Source organism: Ambystoma mexicanum, chromosome 3p (assembly GCF_040938575.1).
Source record: "Ambystoma mexicanum isolate Mex_15411 chromosome 3p, UKY_AmexF1_1, whole genome shotgun sequence".
Classification (NCBI taxonomy): Eukaryota; Metazoa; Chordata; class Amphibia; order Caudata; family Ambystomatidae; genus Ambystoma; species Ambystoma mexicanum.
This window is the reverse complement of record NC_090925.1, coordinates 336,143,379-336,169,143: the sequence shown is the minus strand read 5'-3', so window position 1 is coordinate 336,169,143 and position 25,765 is coordinate 336,143,379. Positions and strand designations below refer to the sequence as shown.

The window sequence follows — 25,765 nt, the reverse complement described above, 5'->3', positions numbered from 1 at the left end:
GTGTCCGAGCCTCCCGTGAAGCCACCAAGTGAAGCAACGATAGGCCACCAGCCTGTACCACCTGTGAAAAAAAAAGATGCAAACTGTATTAAACTGACCAAACTTTCTTATCAATGTCGATTCAGGTAACACATGTCATTTTTCTTAGAAAAAAATTATATCTAGAAAATGCACTATATGGAACAAATTTACATGCGTTCGAATGATATGTAAATGTAATTTTATATGTGGGAGACGACCATGAAATAGTGGTGGCATTACTGACATCACAAACAGAGTATACTTACTCGTTACTCGGATTACGCGGACGAACAGTGCCGCGAAGTTCGTGCATAAGCACCATCATCATCCTCAACACGGTCCGTGAGAGGCAGGCTTCCCTGAACTCTGGCAGCTCGGTGATGCATTGCGGACTTTGCTCGCCTTCCTGCAGACTTTGCTCGCTTTCCGAAATGTAGGCCAAGCACCCGGAATTTTCACGGCAGCAGCAGTTCTCCTCCTCAGTTGGCATTAGCTCGCACCGATTGCACGTGCACCAGGTGGAGACGCCGTCCATGCGACATGGTCCAGGCTCTTCATCCGTTGACTGGTCCTCCCAACTGCCGTCCGAATCCCCATCGTTTTCGCGTGCTTGACTTTCCAGTAGTTCTTCCTCGGTGTACTCGGGCTCGTACATATACGGCATTATTGTGGCCATTGTGCGGTAAAGATAGTAAAATAATTTACAGAGATGGTACAGGTGTTCACACGGGCTACAAGCGGCGAAGGTAGCTGACCAGAGCACTGAAACGAGTCACAGAATACTCAAAGTAACACAGAGAGAGGAATGGAATCGAAAATCTGCTGCTGTGTGTTGTGAAACGGTCTGTTTATACTTATTGGGGAAAGAGGCGTCCTGCCATTTCCATGGCAACACGTCAATAGCTGAGGCGCAGCGATTGTTGACACGAGACGTGCTTGAAATGGGCAGTACGCGTCTGCTGATGTCAGGCTCAGGGGCGGGGGATTTGATTTAGTGCCGCAAAGGCAGGTGAGCCAGGTCGATGCGGCGGAATGATAGGATTATCACAAAATGGAGGCTGATTTCGAGTGCGATAATGGGCGAAAAGTCGGGTAAGGTCCATAGGAAAGTTTCCTACGATCTACCGATTTATGCTTACAAACACATGGCCGACCCGTAGGGACAATAAAAAAAAAGTCCCGGAACTATCCTTTAAGTCTCTTTTTTACAAAAAACTCTCTTGTCTCCAAGGACCTGATGTGGTCAAAATAATAAAACAAAAGGTTCTTCTCCGTATGCACGTTTCGTGATGACTTTTCACCCCTGGGTCCCCCTTTTCCGGGCTCAGATCCTCTAAAGTTCCTAGCGATATCAGGACCTTCGGTGTTAGTTACTTGCTTCCGTGGGCCTGATATGTTCAAAATTATAAACAAAAGATACTTTCTGATTGCATTTAGGGTGATGCTTCTTCACCCCTCGGTCCCCCTCTTCCTGGTTCAGACCGCTCTCGAATGTCAGCCTCCCTCTGTTGGGTTCACTATGGCTTGTATTCAAAAGGTCTAATTTGCTGTATTCACGTGTCGTTGGTTGATGGCTTTTCACCCCTCTTCCGGGATCAGACCCTTCTCGATGTTTGGATTCCCTCTGTTGGGTTCACTATAGCCTTTTCTTGTACACTTTCACCTGTTGCATTCACAAGTCTTAATATCTTCCCGAACAATCCACTGTGGGCATCCCTCTTTTGGGTTCACTCTTGTCAACACATGGCTCATTGGGCATCATGCTTCACCCCCTTCTGTCGGCATCCCTCCGTCGGGTTCACTCTTGCCAACCACACAGTTCCTTCTCCTTTCTCACTATGCAGGATTCATTTCCCTTAGCTTTCCAATTATGTGCCGGTCAAAGACTTTCGACTGTACAGGGGATTTTACTAGACTCCTGTATGACCACTTTGACCGTTTCCTGCTGGCTCTCCTAAGGCCCTCTGGTATCAGTAGTTCAACATTAGGGGAATTAACCAGAGTGTCTCAAGTACGTACCCACGTGGTGCCAGACCCCCCTGCAGCTGGTATTCCCGTAAAACGCTAACAGTTCTTTGAACTTTCCTCATTTTATCATTTGCCACTTTCGTTCAATACAGTTCGGTTTCTTATCAGCGTCATCCCTTCGACTCACCGGCTTTGAAACGCTTGGCTTTTCTTGCTTCTGGAGTCAAGGACGGTACCACGGTAGCAAGCGTCTCTCCCTGTCCTGCTTATCAGTGTAGGCAGGCTTTATGTACCGTTGACATCTGCTGCAACACACGCTGGCTATTGTTCGCAGTTTTATGTTTCCTTCCACGGGTCTGGGTCGGAAAGGTCAAGGTCGCTTCTCTCCTTGTCGCCCCTTCGTTTCTCGCCGCCTTTCTCCTCCTCTTGAACTGCTGTGCTTGGTTAGCTCTTTCTTCGTGCGGTCTGCCTTGCTCGTAGTGTGCTCTCGTGGTCCACTTTTTATCCCTATGGGGAAGGGAAACGGATGTCAGGTGTGTGTGATTCTGGTCAATTGCCTGACTTTGCCTGACCCTTGTGTTGGGACATGTCAGGTAAACGGCTCTGGTGTTAGTCTGTTGTCTTTCGTGGTGTGCGAAAGTGTTCGTGCCGGAAAAGGGGGGGTTGAGTTTCCGAGTATCCTACGTGGTAGGATGGGGAAAAGGTGTTAAAAGAATTGGAATACCGCATCTCACCCATCAGTGTCCCACTTCCACTTTCTGAGGACCCCCCATCCAGGTGATTCATCCGCACTGGTCCACACCCAGCAACTGGATCCAATAGCAATGGCCGTGTCCTGGCCACCTGGATGACAGATCACCGGGGACTAGCAAGTGAGACACCTCTAGGTTTCTCACAGCATGTACGTGGTACCTCCTTGAAGTCCGGTTACGTGAGCGTTTTAGGAAATACTATGTCTATGGCTGCAGGTTCAGCATCTGGCTAATCATAGACGCAAGAAGCTGTCAGAATGATATCAATGTCTCAGAACGTTTGCTCTAAGGTAGGATAGAACTTTGTTTACACGTATTAATGCATTGTTTGACTGTTAAGTAAGGCCTGTTAGGGCCGTCTGTAATGAGGGCAATTCATACATTATTACAGGCACCGAGCTGCAGTCTAACTGTGGCTGAAAGAAATTGAGGGCGATTTGGCTGGCGTGCAGCACTGATGTTTCTGCCACACATGGTTGGCATTTCCTTGAAGGTATGTGTAGTAACATGTCATTGAGGATGTTATGATGATTTAGTCACTCACGGAGTGTTATATTTGATTTTTACAGTTCAGATTGAGTGTGGTTTTCTACAACACAGTTATGGAACTGTTGTTACCTAGAAACTCCTGCTAGACCCAAAAAGCACAGTGGACAGGTACGTGGTACCAAGTTTTAAGTGACGGTTTATTAAGACAGCCCGGTGAATGCATGGGTACAACTCTAAGTTGCACCTCTGTATATTAAGGTGCTACCACTGGAAGCACATTTGAACGGCGACACACATGGGTATATCTCCATGATGTACTTGGGATTATTGCATGTCGGAGATTGGCGGTGGACCTCACCCATATAGGCTCCCATAGACTACAACTGTATGGTGATGGGAAACCATGCGCACCTTTAGGCATCTTTGGAATGAAAAATTGGGATCACTATGTAGTGAAAAAAGTAGTTTGTAAACCTGTGGCATATTGAACTTTAAAATCACTGGCCCGTTGGTCGTTAATATTATTTGTTAAACTACTGGTATGGATAACATAATGGAAGACATGTAGTCTGTTTATGTTTATATCTACAGTTCGGCTCCTGAAGAAGGGGAAATGGTCACCAAAATGAGTTGAGCATCTAATCTAATAAACAGCTGAACATTAAAGTAAATTCTGTAACATAACATCAGTGGATATTCTCCTATCGAATGCTTCATTGAAAATTATCGTTATGTTGATTGAAATCATTTTGCTAGCTTTCCAGCTTGAAGGTGTGCAGGGGGCGGGAGTGTCCATATATTGGGCACTTTTCACGTAAACTGAAAAATGCTGTAAGGTTCCCTGCTAGGCACTACGGTAGACATCATGTATATGTTTTCTAGTCTGGTTACACCATCTCTTTCATTAAGTTTTGTCCTGTGAGTAGGTCTTCCTTGGTTGAATTCCCTGCATTTGTGGGCCAGGAGGGCCTTGGGAGAAGTGCCACTTCAAAAATAAGAAGATATAGAGAGAGAGTGTTATACAGGAAAAGAAAGAAGATCTTCACTTTCATCAAGCTAAGTACAGCGCTGCAGCAGTTTCATTAAGTTGCCAACTTAAAATAGATTAAATTGTAAATCACTTGTCATAAATGTAAGGTTACCTTTCACTCCAACCCAGAGTTATAGATAATCTTTTAGTGAGCCATGTAAACATTAAGAATCTGTTTCAGCCGACTCTGCGAGTTATATTTGAATCGGGAACTGGACTTTCTTCTGCGCGTGCGTGTGTTATTTTCTTTCCGAAAGTCTATCTGTTTTTGTATGCTGTTGACTTTTCTTCTGTCGGCCTTCGCCCGAGTCTACACAGATAACGCAGAACCGGTGTATGAAAGAAAAATTAAGTAATGCCTCAGCACCCGATCGGCAGAAGATGACAGTGACGGTGAGCCTCACGCGTTGCTGTTAAGCGCAGCGACTCTTTATAACTGTAATTAGTTAATGTTCATTTTCTTGTATCAAGCGTTTCAGTTTAGCGCAGCGACTCTTCCCTACAATATAAAGAAAACTTTTTCATATTAGTTTTAAAGTGAACAAAATGTTGGAAAGGGCAGAGGAGCCCACACAACATTAACTCTTCAGTTGAAGGTTATTCTGGGTTTTGAGATATTTCTGAACATATTCAGAATTTGGAGAAAAGGGTGACAATGACTGAGATAATGACTCAAGGGTAATTGGCTAAAGAAAAACTCTATGAAAAGAAAACAAAGTTTTTTTCCCAATTGGTGGTGTGTTGGAGAGATGCAGTCCTAAATTGGGTCACAACTAATTCCACGATAGTAAGAAGATTCATTTTGTTACTTCTGGAGACTGCAGTTCAAAATAATTTCCTCTAGGCAATTCAGCAGAGGAACCTCAGGTACCATTGTTTGTTCAATAGAGAGACATGGTGGAGGTTAAGAGGAATATGCACATTCACCTTTTATCTTTTCTCACCCCTGAAGAAAGATCCGGACTGAGTATTTTATTTTTATTTTATCCAATCCGCCTTTCCCCCAGTTATGTTCTGAACTCAGCTGTAAAAAAAAGGGAGTTGAGAGTGAAATGCTTTTGTGGGTCTGCAGAGTTCAGCAGCTCACAGGGAACTTCAAGGGGAGGACCTGGCAAAGCTTGGCACAAAATCTCTGATGGTAGAAGGAAGATCAGGCTAGCTTTAATACACTGAAACACATCTTATGCAGTGGTCCTGTGTCACGCCTACCCTTCCCCGTCCCTCAGCATCCACACGTCACCCTTCAGTTCCCAGTCCCGCTCCCGCCCCGCATAGCTCCTCGCTCCCGCCCAATACCTATGTCCCCACCCAACAGCAGCGGGATGTCACGAGAGGCGGAGGAAGGCAGTACCCATGGCGTCTGTGGTCATACTGGTGCTGGGGAACGCCAGTTTACAACATTCACGGCCGATGCAGACCACCATGCTCACTGGTCGGAACTTCCTGGTCACGTGATCACAAGCAGCGTCGCTTATCTGGGCTTGCGACGTTGCAGATGCGATCACGTGACCTGTCACGTGATCTGTCACGTGGCCAATCACGCGACCAATTAAGGAAGTAGCCAATAGAAAGAGCTGCCGGCACCGCAGGACCACGCTTCTCAGCTGTTGCTTTCGGCATTGAGTGGCGTTACGTTCTTTGGTGTGTTTTCCTGGATTTTTGGACTTTGCTTACAACCTTTGGATTGTTTTTGGATTACCCTCCTGGATTTGGTGCATTGGAAACCTTTGGTTACTTGGTTCATGAACTACTGCCTTGTCCCACGGATTGTTTTGGATTAACCCTTGAACTTTGGAACTCTGTACACTTCCCTTGGGAAGTCAAACACCTCTTCCCTTAAGGTGCAAATAACATCACAGGTCTCTACAGGTACTGACTAATACCAGTCATCTTGCTGCTGTTGGGCTCCCCGTTTCCTGACACCCATCATAGGGAGGGAGCACGAGGTGGGCTTTCCTTACTACATCATTACAGGCTACTCTGGTAGGTGTCATTTAGTTCCTTATACTAGAGAGTTGTTTACTGTCATAGTTGTGCAATATCCTCACTTGACTGCCTGTTCCTTTGCAGCTCCATGGTTACCTGAGCCACCTGAGTTCCTGCTTCTGCACCTGTGGCCTCAATAACTGGCCAGGGATTGTCTTTGTTTACTCACTCTGGCCGGTGCTTGGGGACGGAGGTATACATAGTCATCGCGGTAACTCATCTGAAGATTTTGACAGACTGTCCCAAAAGTTCCCAATTTCATTAGAGTTCATCCTCCAGACAGATGCTTCGAAGGTAGGGATAGGGGCAGTTTTATCTCAGGAATATGATAGGATGGAGCATACATTAGCCGGACTCACTTTCCAAGGGAAAGGAATTATGCCACCATCGAACCTGAGTCCCTAGCAGTCAAATGGGGGCAGAGTGTTATTTAAAATATTACCAGGTAGAAAATTCACATTAATAACTGGCCGCTCACCATTCACCTGGCTTATTCTGACGAAAGAGACAAATGCAAGGCGCTGGTTCCTTGATCTCCAGCCTTTCTGTTTTCACATAGAACACAGAAAAGGCAAAGAACAGGGAAATGTTGATTTCCTTTCCTGATTACCCTTAGAGGGAGATGAGCAAAGCAGCAGCATTAGGGGAAGGGTATGTGACGAGTCACAGGGTGTCGTCACTTCTCCCCAAGGGGGAGCCCTTTTCCATGAGGCTAGGGAGGTGCAGCCGCTACTCAACAGTCCCCCTAGAGATGGTTTAATGCTGGAGGACCTCATGGGGAGGGACTCCTCTGGAGACAAGGACGGTCACTTGGGGTACAGCCCATTGAAAGTTGTCACTCCCCAACATTCCCTAGCCCTCCCTTATGTTCAGAGCCACTACCTTGAAAGCAAACCTATATATTGTTGTAACATAGGAGATCAAGCCAAAAGTACTAGGACGAGGAAGAGCACAGGAGACATGAAGATCATTGACTGTGCTAACACTGGTATGAGGTGGTCCCGAGGAAGGATGAGGATTAAGTAGTTAACAGAAGCGAAGGACTTTTGCAATCCACAGGGGAGGAACTGGATACAATGGGCCTGATCACGACTTTGGCGGTCACGCCGGCGGTATTACCGGCGGCGGTATTAGCCCTACCGCCGAACTCCCCGGCGCTAATAGCGCCGGATCACGAGTTCGGCGGTAATGTTATTCCCCATTCCCCATTGAGCCCATTCGGGAATTCCCCATTCCCCATTGGGCTCAATGGGGAAAATGTGCGCTCTTACCGCCGGCGGATTTCCCGCCGGCGGTAATAGCGCACATTTTTGGCGGATTTCCCCCAGACAAGAGCCGGATTTAGGGGTTACCGCCAAAGTCGTGATGAGGCCCAATGTATAAAAAGGAATAAAGGATCATCAGCCCTGAGAGGAAGCAGGTGTGGAAGATCTCCAATGCAGGAGATTCAAATTCTTCTTGTGGACCAGGAGGGAGACGCAGAGAATGCTGGCATGTAGCTCTGCAAGTTCTCTATTCGATCTTGGTGCAGACCCGAGCGCGTAACCGAGAGAGGGAAGTAAGCTAGCTGTGCAGGGAGATGCCGTGCTGCAGATCCTGACAAGGAGAGAAGCATGAAGAGCCGACGGAGCGGATCCCGGTCCCAGGAAGCCCCAGTGACGTACCGAAGCCTTCAAGAAGGTATGGGGAGGTACGGGACTCCTGGAGGGGACGCAGGCGGGAGAGACTCTTTCCCTCTGCCCAGTGGGAGTGAACCAACTATTGGGCCTATCCATTATCAGACAGAAACCCACTGACCACCTAGAACACGGGAAGGGTCGGGGACCCTAACAAGAGCACGAGAAGAGTTGGGGACCCTAGGAAAAGTGAAGCAAGTATCAGTGGCCGCAGAACGCCCACTGACTACCAGAGACATTTCTGGAATCCGAAAGTAGGTACTGAGAGCTTTAGATGAGCTCTTTCTCATCACAGTGGGAAAGACAGAACCACTGACCACCAGAGAAGGGTCTTGGACCGTAACAAGATTTGGGACTTTGCTAGCAACAAACCAGAGTGGAAAAGGGAACCGTAGACTGAAAGCAGCGAGAAAGAACTGTGCCAGGGAGAAGGGAGTCATTCTCCTGGGACCGAAGTAGGAGTTGGGATAAAGACGCCAGGGGAAGGGAGTCAATCCCCCTGGCCTTGTGAACTGCCATAAGCAATACCTGGAGATGGGAGTCATTCTCTTTGTACAGACTCAGAAGCTGTATTAAAGACGCCAGGGGAAGGGAGTCATTCCCCATGGCCTTGTTGTGAACTGTGCCAAGTGATACCAGGAATAGGGAGGGATTCTTGGTCCTGGACCGAGAGTTGTACTGGAGACACCAGGGGAAGGGAGTCATTCCCCCTGGTTTTATTGGAAACTGTACAGATCTACACCAGGAGGAGGGAGTCATTCCCATGGACATGAAATTGTATAAAGATTGGGTGAAACCTGCAAGCCAGGGATGGGAGTAATTCCTCCTGGCATTTTTGATGAGAGAAAATTCTTTTGGATGGACACTATCTGAGAAGCAGTAGAAGGGAGCCATTCTCCTGAAGAAGGAACTTTCTTTTAGTTGTAGAGTGAGGGATAGAAGTAAGTTGTGACACAAGACGGTGGAGATTAATTTGACAGACATTCTGACAAAACCTTTAGTATTGGTTATAAAGGTTGGGAAAATCCCTCTTAGGAGATGGAGATACTGAGGACCTTTTCTGTACACTAATAAAAGTCTATAAACGAAACCAGGCCACCTTTGTGTCAGCATATGATTGCTGGGTTGCATCTTGCATAAGCAGCCCACCCAAAGTAAAGACTTTGGGACCCCCGTACTCTGCTGCTGCCTGCTAAAACCAACACAAAAGAGCTCAAGAAAGAGCAGCAGCTAGGACCTTGAGACAGTCCTGGTTAGGGTGTCTCTGAAGTAAGGCGTTTTTCTTTGTACTGTGCACTATATGGACATTGTATATATTTTTTAAAGACTGAAAAGTGTTTTTTTTATATTTAAGGTTTGATACAGGTGATTTGTATATAGTGGCTCGTGATTTCCCTTTTTTAGAAAACTTTTTTTTTAAACTGCTGGTGTACCAGAAGAGAAAAGTATATATAAACATACAACAACTAAAAGAACCGTACACCAGCATTTATTTTGCGTGCCAGTTACTTTAACCTAGTGTCTTTTTCCCTTAGGGGCTTAGGCGCTCACTGGGCTGATCTTGGACCTAGGTAAGTGGGGTTGGAGACAGGTAAGAGGCGGGTCAAGTATTTAGTAAAGGTATATAATAAGCATATAGTGTGCCTGCCTACACCTGTCTCCCAATGAGCATGGTATGATCCCCCTCTACATATACTTCAGTGAGAGGCTCTGCACCACCCGCTTCTCGTCCTATAAGTTATTCTACTTTTGCCTTTGAACCCAAGGTTCAGATTGGTTATTCCCTAGTTTCAAGCCATTCCGTCTCCAGGTCTGGGAATTAGGCTTGTGTTGACATTGGATAACTATGGGATTCTCAAAATTACCTCTCTATCAAGAGCTGCTGGCAAGGATTTACATGTATGTGGAATTGTCAACAGCATCATGGAATCTTCATTTATGCAGGACTCGCAGATACGCAGTTCCACCCCTTCTCTTGTTTGTCTTGTCCTTCGGGACCCGGGAACTTCAGATCGAGCCTTGTGTTATCTTCTTTGCTCTGGTAAGCTTTTGCTGCAAATGGTGAATGTTTGGTGGATGTGTCGCAGGGTCTTGCTGTGAGTCTGGTATATCTGTGAATTTGCGATATTGGGTATAGCTGCTTTTTTCCTGTGCAAGTCCTGTAAATTACCACAATCCCCGAGAAACAGCCCAGGCTGGTAACGCTGACTCGGCTTAGGCTCTCTGGGCTTCTAAAACAATCATTAGGGTATTTTAAGTGTCGTAGTGTATCTCATTAGTTTAAATTCTCGTTTCCTCCCCTCCTCGCCTCACCTGATGCCTTGCTCCTGAACCATCTACATCGAGGTATCCATCTTTTTCTAACTTTATGGGCATTATCGTGCCGTTATTGCATTCACGACAAAAAAGAAGAAAACTTGACATTTAATTTGTGTACACAACCCACTTGGGGTTGGCTGTTCTCTGGTGCCCCCTTTTGTGCCTCTTGCGGCATGTGTTTTGTTTCATTGAAAGTTGCCCAGTTGGGCTCTGATGCCTTTTGGCCTCCTCGTACCTTCTGAAGATGGCTGCCACCTTCCTCACCATCATCCATGCACCTGCTGATGCCCAGTGAACCCACCGCTCGATTAGCTGGTGCAGTATTCTTTCCGGCCTATCCAGGGAGCCAGCAGGCGGTAGCCGGCCCCTTCCCAAGGCCCTCTACTAAGGCCCCAAGAACTCCCTGTCTGTCCCTGTCCGGCCGTGCGTGCAGGGCCGCGCCACCATGCCTCTTCTTATACACACTACATTTTTCTCCCTCTGATGCCTCCTGCTCTGCCCTGCTGGTAAACTCTTCCCTGAGCGAGTCTCCCCCCTTTGCAGCTGCCTGATCGTTTTCTACACGCGTTTGAGCACAGTGACTGGTAAGCTCCTATTTCTTCTCCTGTGACATCCACACAGCGTTCTCGCTTGGACCTCAACCACCATCTTCCTATCCCCCTGCCTCCCGACTTCTCCCTCAAGTCTCTGCTACTGCCTCCCATTTTATCCCTACTATGTGACTCTCACCTTTGTTACTTGTCACTCATCACCACTTCTAGACTTTCAGCCTACCTGGGCTACATTTGCTGGCTGATTTCAAATTCTACCACTGTGCCTGTAGTTGTAACACCGTCCCCACCTGCCTCTCATTTCAGCTGCTGCATTGTAATTGTTGGCATTTTAACTGGTGCAAAAATCGAATCTACTTTCTGTATCATCTCCCCTGCATTGGCTGGTAGGCCGCCTGGTGAATTCCTCTTGCACGGTGCAGTCCCTCTTCCTGGCCCTCCCATCCCCCCTCTCTGTACTCATGCTGCTCTCTGCCTACCCTATTTACTCTATCACCTATCCTACCTCTCCCTTGAAGTCTGGAAGGTAAAAGTTTAAGAAAAGGCTCCTGGCCTCCAACCCAGGCCTTCCCATTGCCAATACCTAGGTCAGTGCCTCCTCCAGACAGACTATAACTGACATCCTCTTCACTGTCCCTTCTCCTGACCTATGGACTCCCCATATGGTCTCTATCCTATCCCCGTTCCTCCTCGCCCATTAATGGTGGAACCAGGTGGGAAGTCCTCTTGGCATACTTCTCATCATCAAGGTGCATCATTAATGTCTACAGAAATGGCACTATCATGGCACAGGGCTCCCAGTCCAACCTCCTTCTTCTGGATATTCATCTCTCATTAACTTCCTCCCCTCTCCTGCCACTGCTCCGACTGCCACCTTTCTGGCCCCCCACCCCCTCCGATGGGTGTACCTTGTCTCTGTACCCCACCTCCGAAGACCTTTAAAGGTAGCAACCAGCTTCACTTAGCTACCCTCAGTTCTCACTCTGCTGTTAAACACTCTTCTGACATCTGTCACCTCCTTGAAGACTTTAATCTCAATGTCCCCGCTCTCACCGAGATGTGGTTCAGTGCCAGCTCTGTCACTGCTTTTGACACTCTCCTCCCTGAGGGATACAGGATCCTCTTCAAACCTAGGACTAACCAGCCTGGAGGTGGAGTGGCCCTTGTCTTCTCTATTGGGTCCCTGCCACTATCATTCCCATTCAATCTTAATTTCCCTTTGGATCCATCGTCTGCAAGCTGGATGTCTCTCCTATATTCTCCCTCACTCTCGCCACTATCTATAGACCCCCTGAACCTACCCCCCTTTTCCTCTCTGAATGGGCAGACCTCTCCTCCTCGCTCCTGACCTACTCCCCTAAACTTCTCTTGCCACTCTCAACTCTCGCTCTGCTGTCAAACACTTCTCTGACATCTGCCACCTCCTGGAAGAATTTGACCTTGATGTCCTCGGTCTTACTGAGACATGGTTCGTGGCCAGCTCTGTCACGAGCTTTGACACTCTCCTCTCTTATGGCTACAAAATCCTCTCCGCACCCAGATCCAACCCGGCCCGGCGGGGGTCTAGCCCTGATCTTTCCTAAGGTGATTCCTGACTCTATCATTCCCACTCAGATATACTCCTCTTTCGAATGCCTTGTCTGCAGGATCTCTCTCTCTCTCCTAGCCACTCTTACTGTTGCTACTCTCTTCCGGCCCCCTGGTCAAATAACCTCTCCTCCTCCTTCTGGCCTCAACCACTCAACTCCTCCTCCTTGGTGACTTAAATATCCATCTTGATTCTCCATGTTCCTCATCTGCACTCTTTTGCGACCTCTGCGATTCCCTCCCCCTTTCTATCCTCCCCTCTGGTACCAACTCACTCTGTAGGACACACACTTGATGTCTTGATCTCCTCTGGCCTTCCCCTCTCTATCCCTCTGACCACTCCTCACTCCTGGAGTGACCACTGTCTCCTTTCCTCTCATCTCTCTTTCTCTTCCCCCCAAGCCAAGCCTACCCCAACATTGCCACCTACCTTTCACTGACATCCGGCCCATGAAGAGTGTCTCAGTTGAGGCTTTTACTGCCACCTTCTCACCCCCCTCCACCTCTGGCTGACTCACACCCTGACACAGCCCTGTCCCAGCTCTGCTCTTCTATTTCTGATACACTTGATGCTCTTGCCCCTGTCATGAGGATCTGATTGAAGTCCAAAGCCAAGTGCAGTTCCTGGTATGACTCTGACCTAGCTACACTTAAACTTAAGTGTAGGGCGGCTGAGAGGAAATGGAGGGCTTCTTGTTCATCCTCTGACAAACTGGCCTGTCGCCTGCTCCAAAAGCAATACCGACTTTCTGTCCTCACCAAGAAGAGAGCCCACATTCAAGCCTGTATCTCTGCGGCATCTGACAACTCTGCCAAACTCTTTAAAATCTGCAAGGAGCTGGCCAACCCTACAGCAGTCTCTACCCCTCCTCTTGCCTTCCAGGCTCTTTGCAATGCCCTTGCCTCTCACTTTATCTCAAAAACCCACAACATCCTGTCCACACTCTCCTCCCCCTCCTCTCCCATCTCTGTCTGCGCTTGCTGACCCTCCTTCAGCCAGCACCCCACCCTCTTTCTCATTCTTTCCTCTTTTCTCTCCATCTCCGATCTATGAAAGCCTCATCAAAACAGGTTCATCCTTGTTCCTCTAAAACCATCAATGACCACATTGATACCCTCGCCACAGGCCTTGCCGATTTTTGCAACCACTCCTTTGCCTCAGGATCCTTCCCCTCTCCTCTGAAGCACTCCCTAGTGCATCCTTTTCTCAACAAACCCACAGCTGATCCTTCTTGTCCGGCTACCTATCGCTCAATTTCCCTTATTCCCTTTCTGGGTAAACTCTTGGAAAAACTAGCTATCTCTCAGCTTAACCATCACTCCGATTCTGTTGGCTCTCTACATGACCACCAGTCTGGCTTCAGAGCTGCCAGAAGCACGGAAACTGCTCTCCTGAACATCCGTCAAGATCTTCTCTCCAACCTTGACTCTAACATTACCTCTGTCCTCATCCTACTTGATCTCTCTTCTGCCTTTGACACAGTCAACCATATCACCCTGCTTAACCGTCTCCGTGATAACCTGGGTATCACTGATCAGGCGCTGACCTGGCTGACCTCTTTCCTCTCTGATCGACCCTCCCAGGTCCAACTTGGGTCCTTCCTATCATCTATCTCCCTCTCTAGCTGTGGTGTTCCCCAGGGGGTCTGACTTCTCGCCCTGGCTTTTCAATCAATACCTGGCAACTCCCGCCCACTGCATTGCCATTTTCTGCTAACATTTTCAGTGCTACGCTGACGACACTCAACTCATTTTCAGGCTGCCACCCCCTCTCCTTCTCTCATCTCTGATTGCCTATCTGCCATTCAAGATTGGTGTGCCGCCAATGATCTTTGTCTAAATACCAACAAGACTGAGATCCTTCTCATCGGTACACCTTCACCATCCTTTCCCCTAACTCTCTGGCCGGCCTCCCTTGGCCCTCCTCCTACCCCTACCTACGAGGCTAAGAACCTGTTATGACTTGATGGTCGTGAAGATTATGGGGCCTCTGTCCACAAGTTCCACTCAGAAAGATACAAATAACTTCCTGAGCAATCCTTGAGGCCACAGGTTTTTTGAGTGCCGAAGAATGCCAGGAACCAGGAACACCGGTGACCCGTCGACCGCTGTAAAGCAAGCAATGGGTCAGTACAATGGCAAACAATACACTGAATAGCGAGGTAACACATATCAAGGGGCTTACCAAGGGTCTGGGGACGGGAAGAGCACAGATGAGAATGGAGGTGTTCTGTGTGGCTGCAGAGTGTAGCAAGCGGCAGCGGATAGGCGTAGATTGTTGTAAAAATAGGCACTGCAAGACCTGTATGGAAAGGGTACCCCAAAAGGTAACAGAAGAGGAAATCCGAAAACAGTCCGTTAAGAGTTCCAAGGTCAAAAGCCAGCCAAGTTTGTCGAAACCAGGGGTAATCCAAAAACACGGTTCAAATGTCCTGAAACAGCAGAGCAAAAACAGTATCCAAGGGCTTGACAGAGGAATCCAAGAAGAAAAGTCCGTAGTTCAGATTCAAGATGTGGAGACAGGAAGACGCCGAACAGTGCCTGATTGGGTCAGCTGTGAAGCACTGAATGAGCGTTCCCTCTCCGGTTTTGAAGGGGCCTAGGAGTGTCACATGACCCATCACGTGACCGATGATGTAGCACGTTTCCTTGTCAGATGACCCAAGTTTTCAAAACGCTGCCAGGTCTTCCTGAGGGTGTGACAAAGCAAGGGAAAAAGCCGGCGTCTCCGTCGACTGTCTCCAAGACGCCAGGGCAGCTGCCAACGTTGCAATGGGTGAGTATGACCATAGCACGTTAGATGCCCTCGTGTGCACCGCTGCCGTGCTGCTTGAGGGAGTGAGGTCATGAGGTCAGTAGGGGAAGGCAGATCAGGACCTGAGTTGGAGGGCTTAGTGGCTGCACGGGTATTTGTGTGCGTAAGGTGACCAGTGGATGGTGTAACAGAACCTCAGGGTCACCTTTGACTCCACACTTTCCTTCTCTGCCCACATCTCTGGTGTCTCTAAAAAGTCAAACTTCCCACTGCACCTCCTCAGAGGTACTCTACCTTTCCTTTCCTTCCTTCAGAAGCTCATGGTCTCCCAAGCTTGGGTTCTCTCTAGGTTGGACTACTGTAACAGCCTCTTTCTAAATCTACCTGCCTCTTCTCTCTGCCCTCTACAACTAATCCAGAACAGAACTGCAAGACTTGTCCTTGGCCTCAAGCCCTGGGATCGTATCTCTCCAGCTATGAAATCCCTTCATTGGCTCTCAGTGGATGCAAGGATTAAATTCAAAACCCTCAGTATTGTCCACAATGCTTTCTGGGGCCTAGGTCCAGAATACCTTAAATTATCCCTCCGTAAAGACCTCTCCCCTCGTGCCCTTCACTCCTCTACCTCTAACTCCCTCGGGGTCAGTCGTTTTTCAAAGAAACGAGCTGGGGGTAGATCTGTCTTCAGCTGGGGCCTCCCTTTGGAACAGCCTCCCTGCCATTCTGAAACTTGAGGAGACCCATCTCCGGTTCCAGAAGCACCTCAAAACCTTCCTCTTTGCTTCTGCCTTCGCCCCCCCCTCCCCTCCTTTCCCCTGCCGATCTTTTTCTGTCTAGGCTCTGTGCACCTGGCCACCCTCTGTCCTCCGGGCCCAGGTACCTGCACACCCTGCCACCCTCCTGCACTGCCTCCGGACCACCCGTTGCGCTGGGGTTGTATCTGTACCCATACAGTCCCTCACCCCCCTTCTTTCCTTTCTGCACTTATCAGACATACCCTTTCTGCTGCCTTAAACCCAGCACTTGCCACTTGCTGGCTGCACTACTACCTTCTATTGCCTTATTATTTATTTATTTTATTTATTTATTATTATTTATCTGTTTCTCCTCTGCTCTGCACTTTCCACTTCTCCCCCCATCCATGCACTTCTCCACTTCCCTTTCCCATGCACTTGCGCGTTCTTAATGTCACTGGGCCTAGTAAGATCGTTGTTTTGTTCTCCTCTTTTCCCTCTCCCTTCTCTTGTCACACTCTGAAACACTTGTGTACGAGCACGATATAAATAAAATATCATATCATATCTTCCTTGGTGACTTTAATATTCATCTAGACTTTCCGAATGCGGCTACTGTACCTTTCTGCGACCTCTGTGGCTCTTCCCCTCACAATTCTTCCCTCAGGCCTGACCCACTCTGCTGGATACACCTTCTCTGCAGACATCACTCTCTCTAACCCTCTAACTACCCCTCTCTCCTGGTCTGACCACTCTCTCCTCTCCACCCACCTGGATCTCTCTAGCCCCCCCTGCAATGCCTCTCATTCTCCGTCATTCGACTGATGAAGAGTGTTTCAGTCGCTGAATTTGCTGCCACCTTCATTCCTCCTCCCACCCCTGCTTTTGACTCTCACACGACTCAGCACTTGCCAACCTCCATCTCCAACACTCTGGACATCCATGCCCCTGCAATGAGGATCCGCATGAAGCCTGCCTCCAACTGCAACTCTTGGTACAACTCTGACTTGTCCACCAGGCCTCAAGCACATCCTCTGACAAACTGGCCTGCCGCCTGCTCCAAAGACAATATCGTCCCTCCATCCGCTCTAAGAAGATGGCTCATGTCCAACCCCTCCTTTCTGGGGCCAACATTAGCACGGCTGAACTCTTCAAAATCTGCAAGGCACTTGAATCCCACTGCAGTCTCCTCTTCCCTCCCAGGCCCTCTGTACTGAACTGACCTTCCACTTCTCCATCAAAACTCAGGACATTCTGTCCTCACTCTCCTCTACTTCCCTCCTGGCCTCCCCTCTGCTCTTGCCTACCTTGGCCGCCTCTCGCCCCCCAACCCCCATATTCTCCTCCTCTCCCATTGCATGAGGTCTCTAAAGTAGTCTGCTCTATGAAAGTCTCCTCCAAACAGGTGCTCCTCCAGAGCTATCAAGGTCAACATCTCCTCTCTCCCCAGCCTTGGCTGGTTTCTGTAACCACTCCTTTGCCACTGGCTCCTTCCCACAACCCCTCAAGCACTCCCTTGTGCACCCACTCCTAAAAAAGCTGTCTGCAGACTCTTCCTGTCCAGCTCACTATCACCCTATCGCCATCACTCTTTTCCTGGGCAAACTCCTGGAGAAGTTGGTCCTCCCCCAACTGACCCTTCACACCAAATCTGCTGGTTGTCTCCATGACCACCAATCTGGCTTTAGAGCATCCAGAGGCACAGAAACTGCTCTCCTGAACACCCGTGAAGACATGCTCTCATATCTTGATTCCAACTCTCCCTCCATTCTGATCCTTCTCGAGCTTTCCTCTGCCTTTGACACGGTCAACCATGCCATTCTCATAAATCGTCTCTGTGATACCCTGGGTATCACGGACCAGGCACTGGCCTGGCTGACCTCTTTCCTTTCTAACCGACCATCCCAAGTACAACTGGGCCTTTTCCTCTCTGCCACCTCACTCTCTACCTGTGGCGTCCCTCAGGGCTCTATCCTATCGCTGTGGCTTTTCAAAATCTACCTGGCTCCTCTGGCCTACTTGATCTCCACCTTCTCTCCTCGCTTCCAGAGTATGCTGATGACACACAGTTCTCCTTTAAGCTTCCCTCCTCTACTTTCTCTTCTTCCACTCTAATACCTGACTGCCACGCCAGTAAGACTGAGATCCTTCTCATTGGGATGCCCGTTTCCCACCTGGCTGCCCTCGTTGGGCCACCTCACCCCCCGACCCCGTCCTGTGAGGCAAAAATCCTTGGGGTCATCTTCGACTCCTCTCTTTCTTTCTCCCCTCACATCACAGACCTTGCCAAGAAGTCCAACTTTCAGTTCCCCCTCCTCAGAGGCATTCTTCCTTTCCTCACCTTTTCCAGGAAGCTCAATGTCTCCAGAGCCCTGGTTCTCTCTAGGATAGACTATTGCAACAGCCTCTTCCTCAATATGCCTCTTTCCTCCCTCCATCCTCTTCAACTAATCCAGAATAGGGCTGCAAGACTTATCCTTAACCTCAAGCTCAGGGACTGCATCTCTTCAACCCTAAAATCTCTCCACTAGCTCCCGGTGGCTGCCAGGATCAAATTCAAGAACCTCTGCATCATCAACAAGGCTTTCTGGGGCCTGGGACCCCACTACATCCAACTTCCTTTCCTTAAATACCGCCCTGCCAGAGTCCTTCGGTCCTCTGGCTCCAACTCTCTTCAAAGCAGGCGTGGGGGGTTGATCTTTCTTCGGCAGGAACCTCCCCCTGGAACGGCCTTCCTGCCCCTCTCAGGCTTGAGCCGGATCTCCTTAAATTCTGGAAACTTCTCAAGACTTTCCTTTTTTCCTCCTCGTTCCCTCTCCTCCTCCCCAGCTAATGTCCACCTGCTGTTGCGACTGGTGCCTGGTCCCTTATGTGCATTACAGGGGCCAGGCCCTCCTCATCCAGTCTTCCCCAGCACCCCTTAACCAGCACTTGTCCTCGGGTAACACTCCATGACTAACCTGAATCTAGTCCACCCCGTCCTCTCACTAGCTGACCTTTTATCCCTGGTTCCTCTGTTACTTGCCCTCCTGTGCTCCCCTCAGCACTTGCCCAACCGCTGGGGCCCATCCTTCCTGAACTTCTCCCCTCCCCCCTCCCACCCCTTCCGCCCGGACCTGCCCCATGCCCCTGCACTTACTGACACTGCACTTGCATGCTTCGAATGTCGCAAGGCCTAGTAGGACCATTTATTGTTGTTGTTTATCCTCTGCCGCCCCCTCTCCCCCACCCCTTTTGTTTTTCTTGTGGCGCCTGGAAACTCTTGTGTAGAAGCGCCTTACAAATGACCAATAAAGATCTGATGAGTCCAGGGCATACTGCCTCTTAGGAGGTATAGGGGGGCGTGTGGGGCCCCACCTCAAACACCCCAGGGACGTACATTGCGTAACTGCAGGTATGTCCCCAGCGACCTGCTACCCTCATAAATCGGTATAGGGAGTACTGGGAGTTTACCGCAGCACCTAAATGTTGTTATTGTTAAAAAAAAAAGCCTCACGCAAGCATGATTTATTAGGCTACAGTGTTGCTCCATATTTGGCCATATATATAGTACGCAACACAGGCTGAATAGTCTATTTGCCCGCACATGGCAACTTCACTTTCGAGCCATAGTTATGTCACAGAAAAGTCAAATAGATTACTACATTTTGTGTGGTGGGATATTCTGTGGATCAGTATCTTCAAAAGACCACAAACATATTTTTTTTATTTGAGTGTTGTGGGGCTGAAGATGTATGGGTTTGGTATTCATTTTACTTTCTCTGGCAAGGTATTGTCAGACTGTGGAGACCTGGGATAGAATCCCAGTTAACCCACATGTCCAAAATCGTGTCCTCCTGGTAAGTCTTGGCAGGCATGGAGGGTGAAGGGTGTGGGGATAATCAATAGCATTATTATGACTTTTCTGACTGCTCGAAACAGTCTTCATTCTGAGATTGTGGTCAACAAACCAGGATTGCAAGTGTGCCATGAACATGTGTTTATTCCATGCCTTCACTTCGCCTGTATTTACTTTGCAGGTCTTTCCCATGCAGTAAATGCATCGAAGCTCCTTCCCTTGCCCGAAGCCATCCCGACCCGCCTCTTTGAAGGGGGCGGGGGGCTCCTTCTATTAGCCCTCCTTCTAATTCTCCCCCAACCCATGTCACAAAAAAATTTAACTTTGTCTCCCGCCTCCAGTCCATTTCCGACATCTCCTTAACCGCTTGGTGCTCCGGCCCAATATGCCCACTTCCCGCTCCCACTCCCAAGACAAACAAGGACACCACTAGTCCACTACCCACTTTGCAAGTGCTGTGAGGTAAAGACACGCACTGTACTTTTTTTTACTTCGTTTTTAAGACTTGTTAGGATTGGCCCCTATCCGTGTTGTCATGCATGGTTGGGTGGGATGCCTGATTTTGTCTTGCAGATTGCATTTTACTGCTTGACTTTTATTAATTTCAGATTTATGGATCATTACATTATTCTGCGTCTGTTTGGTATTCTTTTGTTCAGTTTTATCTCTGTTCTTGTGTATTTCCATATAATAATTTGAACAATTCATTAATTGTGTAAAGCGTTTTAGTGAGAAGCACAATAGAAGCAAATAAAAGAAAAATAATAATCAAAACTAACCCGAAAACGCCAAATGTTTCCATCTATTTCTGGCAACTGGAAGTCCCTTTTGTCAATTACATGGCCTGTGATCATCTTCCCTGTTCCCAGCAGTACATTAAGGTAAACTATTGTTCATGTTTTAATGTACGTGCTGTAAATTAATGAATCCTTTTCACTGACCCTTCTCCATGTAGCCACTTCCCCCATCACCAGTTGATTGCTACACCTGTATTCCACTACCCTACGGTTGTAAAGCTCCTCAACCAGGATTGCACCACCTACTGTGGCTTGCATTGTTTCTTTTTGAAGCACTATTAGGGAAAACATTAATTGATTCATTTTTTTATTTCGCACGTTTACTGGGACCTCGATGTTTTGACCTTTATTCTCACCTGTCTTATGTTGAGAAACTGTTCACCTTGTTCCTCCGTGTCATTTTTCATCACAGGAAATGAGCAGTACTGGAGTGGTGTCTTTCAGTTTGCTGGAGCTCTGCAAGGACAATAACCGCAAGCAAGCTTCAGCCAAGTTCTACAGTTTCTTGGTCCTCAAGAAACAATCTGCCATTGAGCTAAGCCAGAGTGCTCCTTATGCAGACGTCATCGCTACTGCTGGACCAAGATTCAACACTATTTGAGAGAGCATGCATTCTATGTATGCAGAGTGAAACCATCCACATTTGTGCCCTAAGGGTTACCTAAATAAAAGAACACTTAAATGTTCCATTACATGTTAAAATTAGGCTGCTGTCTCCGAGGTTAATGAAAACCCCTCCAGCCATCTTCCCCCATTGATAACAGAACAAAATGTGCATTGGGGCAATATGTATACATTACTCCTCACAGTCACCAGTGCTGACCTCAGACTAAAGGAGTGTATTGGCTTCATTGCGAACGGACCCCCCACTTTCTATGGGGAGGTTTTAGTTATGTGTAATTATAAATAGAAATACATGACATGCATCGTGTAAATGGTGGGAGTGCTGAACTGCAGCCTGCACCACATATTAAAACCTACCTCGCAGGGACCAAAGATGCAGTGTGACCATGCCGCCCTCAGCCAAGACATGACGTTACAGGTAATACATTAGTGATATCAAGAGTCATACTGGGTTATATTTTTCAAACTCTTCTGCCTCCTCTGTAAACACGCTTGCAGTTTTGACCTTGGAATGGGTATTCTGTAGCTTAGCCAATTTGAAACATTGCGTATTGTGTACAGAATGTACAACAAAATGTCAGATTATAAAGCATATTAAGCTTATTTTTTATTTAACAGAGAAATATATACATAAACATGTGTTTCGCATTAAATTATGTACAAAAAAAACCACATTAGTCTTTGAGCTTGAATTTTGGGGACGGGTGACCTGAAACACTTGTGTACAGGCGTGTTATAAATGACTTATATGATATCTGTAGCTGATTTATTACTTTTGCCTATTGCCATTCAGCAGAAAAAGATCACTAACTCTGTGGTATATAGAAACAGCCCAGACCGTATTTTCATACCAAAGACACGGATGGTTTAGTGAAGTTTGTTCTCTTAATCCTCCCCCTGTCTTGCAGCTTGTCCCCCTTGCCCGAAGAGCCACTTTATTTACCACTTTCCACTGCTAATCCTCCATTCCCACTGGCAACATGGCTGCTATTATGAAAATGGATGACTGGCCCCCCATCTACCATTCAGTGGCAGCCAACGTTAGTGTGGTTATTTTCTTCGAATACATGGATTGTGCACTCTGCGCAGCCTGCGTCTTTCTAAAAAAAAAAATAGCTCTTAATACGCTGGGTGTTGTATTGGGGTGTGAATGGCCTTAATGACTGGTCTGGTGGACCATGCATGCTGGTAATAGCCCAGCCCCCACTCCAGAGGACCTCACCGGACTTGGGCCCATTAACGTTAGCAGAAGGCGTTACCACCCAGTATGGCCCATCAAGAGAGTAATTCTTGCCCAATTATACAATTGTAACATTGGTGTGATACGAAAACAATGGGCCAGCATGGGACCTTAACCACTAATATATGGACAGCTCTGTATATCCCAACATTAACTCCTGTCCCCTCTTCCTCCTGTCTGCACTATGTAGAGGAGTACCCAGATATGGCCTGCACTCCAGCCACCCATTTTGAAGTACCAGGAACGTACACACAAAGATATGTGACGTATGATGAGCAAATAAACCAGCAGAGAGCCGCACTAGGGCTCTGCCCAGTGCCCATCAGAAGAGCAATACCTATTGAAGTGCCAATAACCAGACAACCATGGGCAGTAAGATACCCATTGAGACAACCATACCAGCAGCTGACACGAAATGGAGACTACTTACAAACTGTCCCAGAAGAGACCCAGGGGCCTTAATTGAAGGCGAATGGTGATGATACAAGGGCCCGGACAGACTCACGGATGAAAGAAACGGCAACCAAAAGGATGATACACTAAGACAAAATGCACGAAAATAACGTAGTAGACTTAGAAGAAGAGACGATGTTGAAATGCAAAGAAACATAACTGTAAAGCAGGATGAAAGTATGCAACCAGCTAACGCCTGTACATAGGTTGGAACGCAAGAAGCTAAGAAAACGGTGCAGCTTGCTATGCTTAGTAGAAAATAGAGCAAGCGCCAACTCATATAAGTGCGAGTCCGCTTTATACAATAGCAGAATTAACCCAGGTTACTAAGGGTAAAAACAGGCCAGGACTCAGGTTCCAGCCAAAGGCAAGACGGGAGGCCAGAATCGAAACTCAGCAAGAGGCAGCTTGTGCCTGGGAAGTCGAGGTCAAACCAAGTGAGGGAGGCAGACAGTAACTTCGGAGAATCGAAACTCAAGAACAGGGCAACCTGCCCCACGAAGGTCGAGATAAAGAGGCCCAGGCAGGTGGCAGGCCTAAAGGAGAATTAAATGCACAAATAGAAGGAAAAAGAAGCAGATTCACGGTGTACTAACACGTGACCAGCCTAGAGCAAAGAGGTACCAACGTCTGATGTCACCCAAAAGCAGAAGATACCATAACTTTTCCTGACAAGAAGCTACAGTTTCGAGGCCATCCTCAGCCAACTAATTGACACATAGCCCTAAAGTATTGATTGATGGAAGGGAGGCAGGGTGAACCATGGGGCATGCCGCATCTGGTTGACCATTCTGCATGCTGCTAATTAAAGTGGCAATTTATGCTTAGGGTTGTAGCCAGCCCAATCACAGTGGGCCAAATAATCTAAGGTCCTATAGATAGTAGAACCAATGAGACGTCGTACTTGTAGTGATGTGTGCATAGGTAATATAGAGGGAAGGGCGTAGACTCCTACCCGATAAGAGTTATCCAATCCTTACACTCCATTACCATATACAGATATATCACCTAAATTTAAGTTACCTTTTCCAACCAATAGAATTGCATGACAAACTTATGAGTGTTACAAGTCAATGATGACAAATTTTTTGCTATAAATATTGCTGTTGAATGAAGATTGTTGGGAGTTGAAGCGAGACGGGCGATTGCATCACTGTTGATTTCCATGTTTCCCCGTTTTTTGTACTTGTCATTAAACGGACTTCCCTTTGCCAAACCATTGAGTTGTCCTTATTGATTGGTGTTGGAGTAAGAGAATCCCGCACCCCATCCACCTCAAGGTGCAGCTATCTCGTTTTAAAGTACTCGAGGGTGAGCTCTGATCCTATGGGCCCATCAGAGGTCACTCCGCCCTTCTGTACACTTGGTAGCAGAGGATGGTTACGATCCATCGATTATTGATTAAAATAAGACACCTATTGATCGTCGACACGAAGTAATTTTAGGTCTTCGGCAATATCACGAGTCCTTCGCCATTTGTCTGAGTAGACTGTGAAGCTTCCCGTGGACAATGGTAGTATAAATTGATCCAAAACTTCAGTGGGCCTGAATGGACCCGTTTTAAAAACATAACCCTTCCCATTCCTACGGGCAGCGGGTCAGGCGAAAGACTGAAGGAGGGGGTAACGAAGGCAGTGATCCCGAGGGTCCAGAGAGGAACGATGCGAACGGTGAGTGAAACAAAAATTGAATGTTTTGGCAAATGTCATAGGCTTTAGAACAAGTAAGGGAAAAGGTAATGGAGGGAGGTGGAAAAAACAAAATAATCAGAAGTAGAGAAGACTCTATATATATATATATATAAGGGGATAATGACTCAAGAATAATTGAATAAATAGCGGTTACCGGGGTAGACATCCGAGAAGAGAGAGGATACCGGGGCAGACACCTGAGAAGAGAGAGGATACCAGGGCGGACATCTGAGAAAGAGAGAGGATACGCCTTATTCCTGCACTTTAATATAGCGGTCAGAAGAAATGTCAACTCAGAGCCCCACATACTAGGTGACGACTGGGCTACCACCACGTTTAAAGACGTCGTGAACGGGGTTCGTTTAAACTCCATGTAGGGGTAATGATTAGAGGCAGAGATATTTGTGTCCAGCTGGTGTCTGTCTAGTCTGTCAACTGTCTGTCGTACATGTTCTGTTGTGTGTCACATGTAAAAGAAAAGTCTTTGTTGATTGTTGTTCAGAACTGATCAGGTTTTTACGCGATTCAATAGTTGAGAAGGAATCTGTCATGATGCCTACCCCCGGAGCATCAGGCCAGGCCCAGCACCCCCGGAAGCAGGCATCATGCCCTCGGGTAAAACCCAGCGGCCCCTTATAGGGACTCTTTGGACTCAGTCCTGGCGCCTTTGGCGCCAGGCTCATGTTGGACATCAGTCCTGGCGCCATAGGCGCCAGGCTCATAAAGGGAGGTGTTTTGTGCACTTACCTGATGCAGACCATGCTGCACGCTTCAGGCCTCCCTAAGACCTGAAAGGGACTATTTTTTCATAGGGACTATTTTTTCACTCGGGCGCGGCCAGGGAAGGATACATACCTAGTTGGGGAAGGATACATACCTGGGACTTCTTTGGAGGCTATTTAAGCCACGCCCAGACAGCAGCTCATGCTTCGCGTTGTTCTGCTTCCTGCAGCTTAACGCTCACCGTGTCTGCTCCTGCTCCTGGACTGCAGCCACGCCCGTCTTGAACCTGGAAGACCTGCAAGGAAGGAAGAGAAGAGAAAGGTGAAAACCAAGGATTATTTCAAGCTTCTTACCTGCATCCGGAATCTTCTCGGCAGCATCCCTGAAGGAAGACTTCAATTTAAAAGCATCGCGTTGCTCGCTGCAGCGCCACGCTTCACTCACCTGTCCTGTCCTCGAGACATCTCCCGGCTCCATCGCGGCTGTCAGCATCGGACGCCACATCTCTGCACCTAGGGGAGAGAGGAAGAA

The 25,765-nt window shown here is 47.9% G+C and overlaps 1 protein-coding gene across 4 annotated transcripts in view; it reads left to right on the top strand.

Annotated features, from left to right (window-relative positions):
* RAD21L1 (RAD21 cohesin complex component like 1) overlaps positions 1-21,788 on the top strand; it is a 1,746,850-nt gene extending 1,725,062 nt beyond the window's left edge. For 3 of the 4 annotated variants that reach the window (XM_069650928.1, XM_069650927.1, XM_069650929.1), the window contains exon 14: positions 20,916-21,788. In XM_069650928.1, coding sequence (XP_069507029.1) covers positions 20,916-21,104 — 189 coding nt within the window. In that variant the 3' untranslated portion in view covers positions 21,105-21,788. The remainder of the gene's footprint in view (positions 1-20,915) is intronic. The other variant, XM_069650930.1, reaches the window with a different exon arrangement.
* Positions 21,789-25,765: the final 3,977 nt, after the last annotated feature.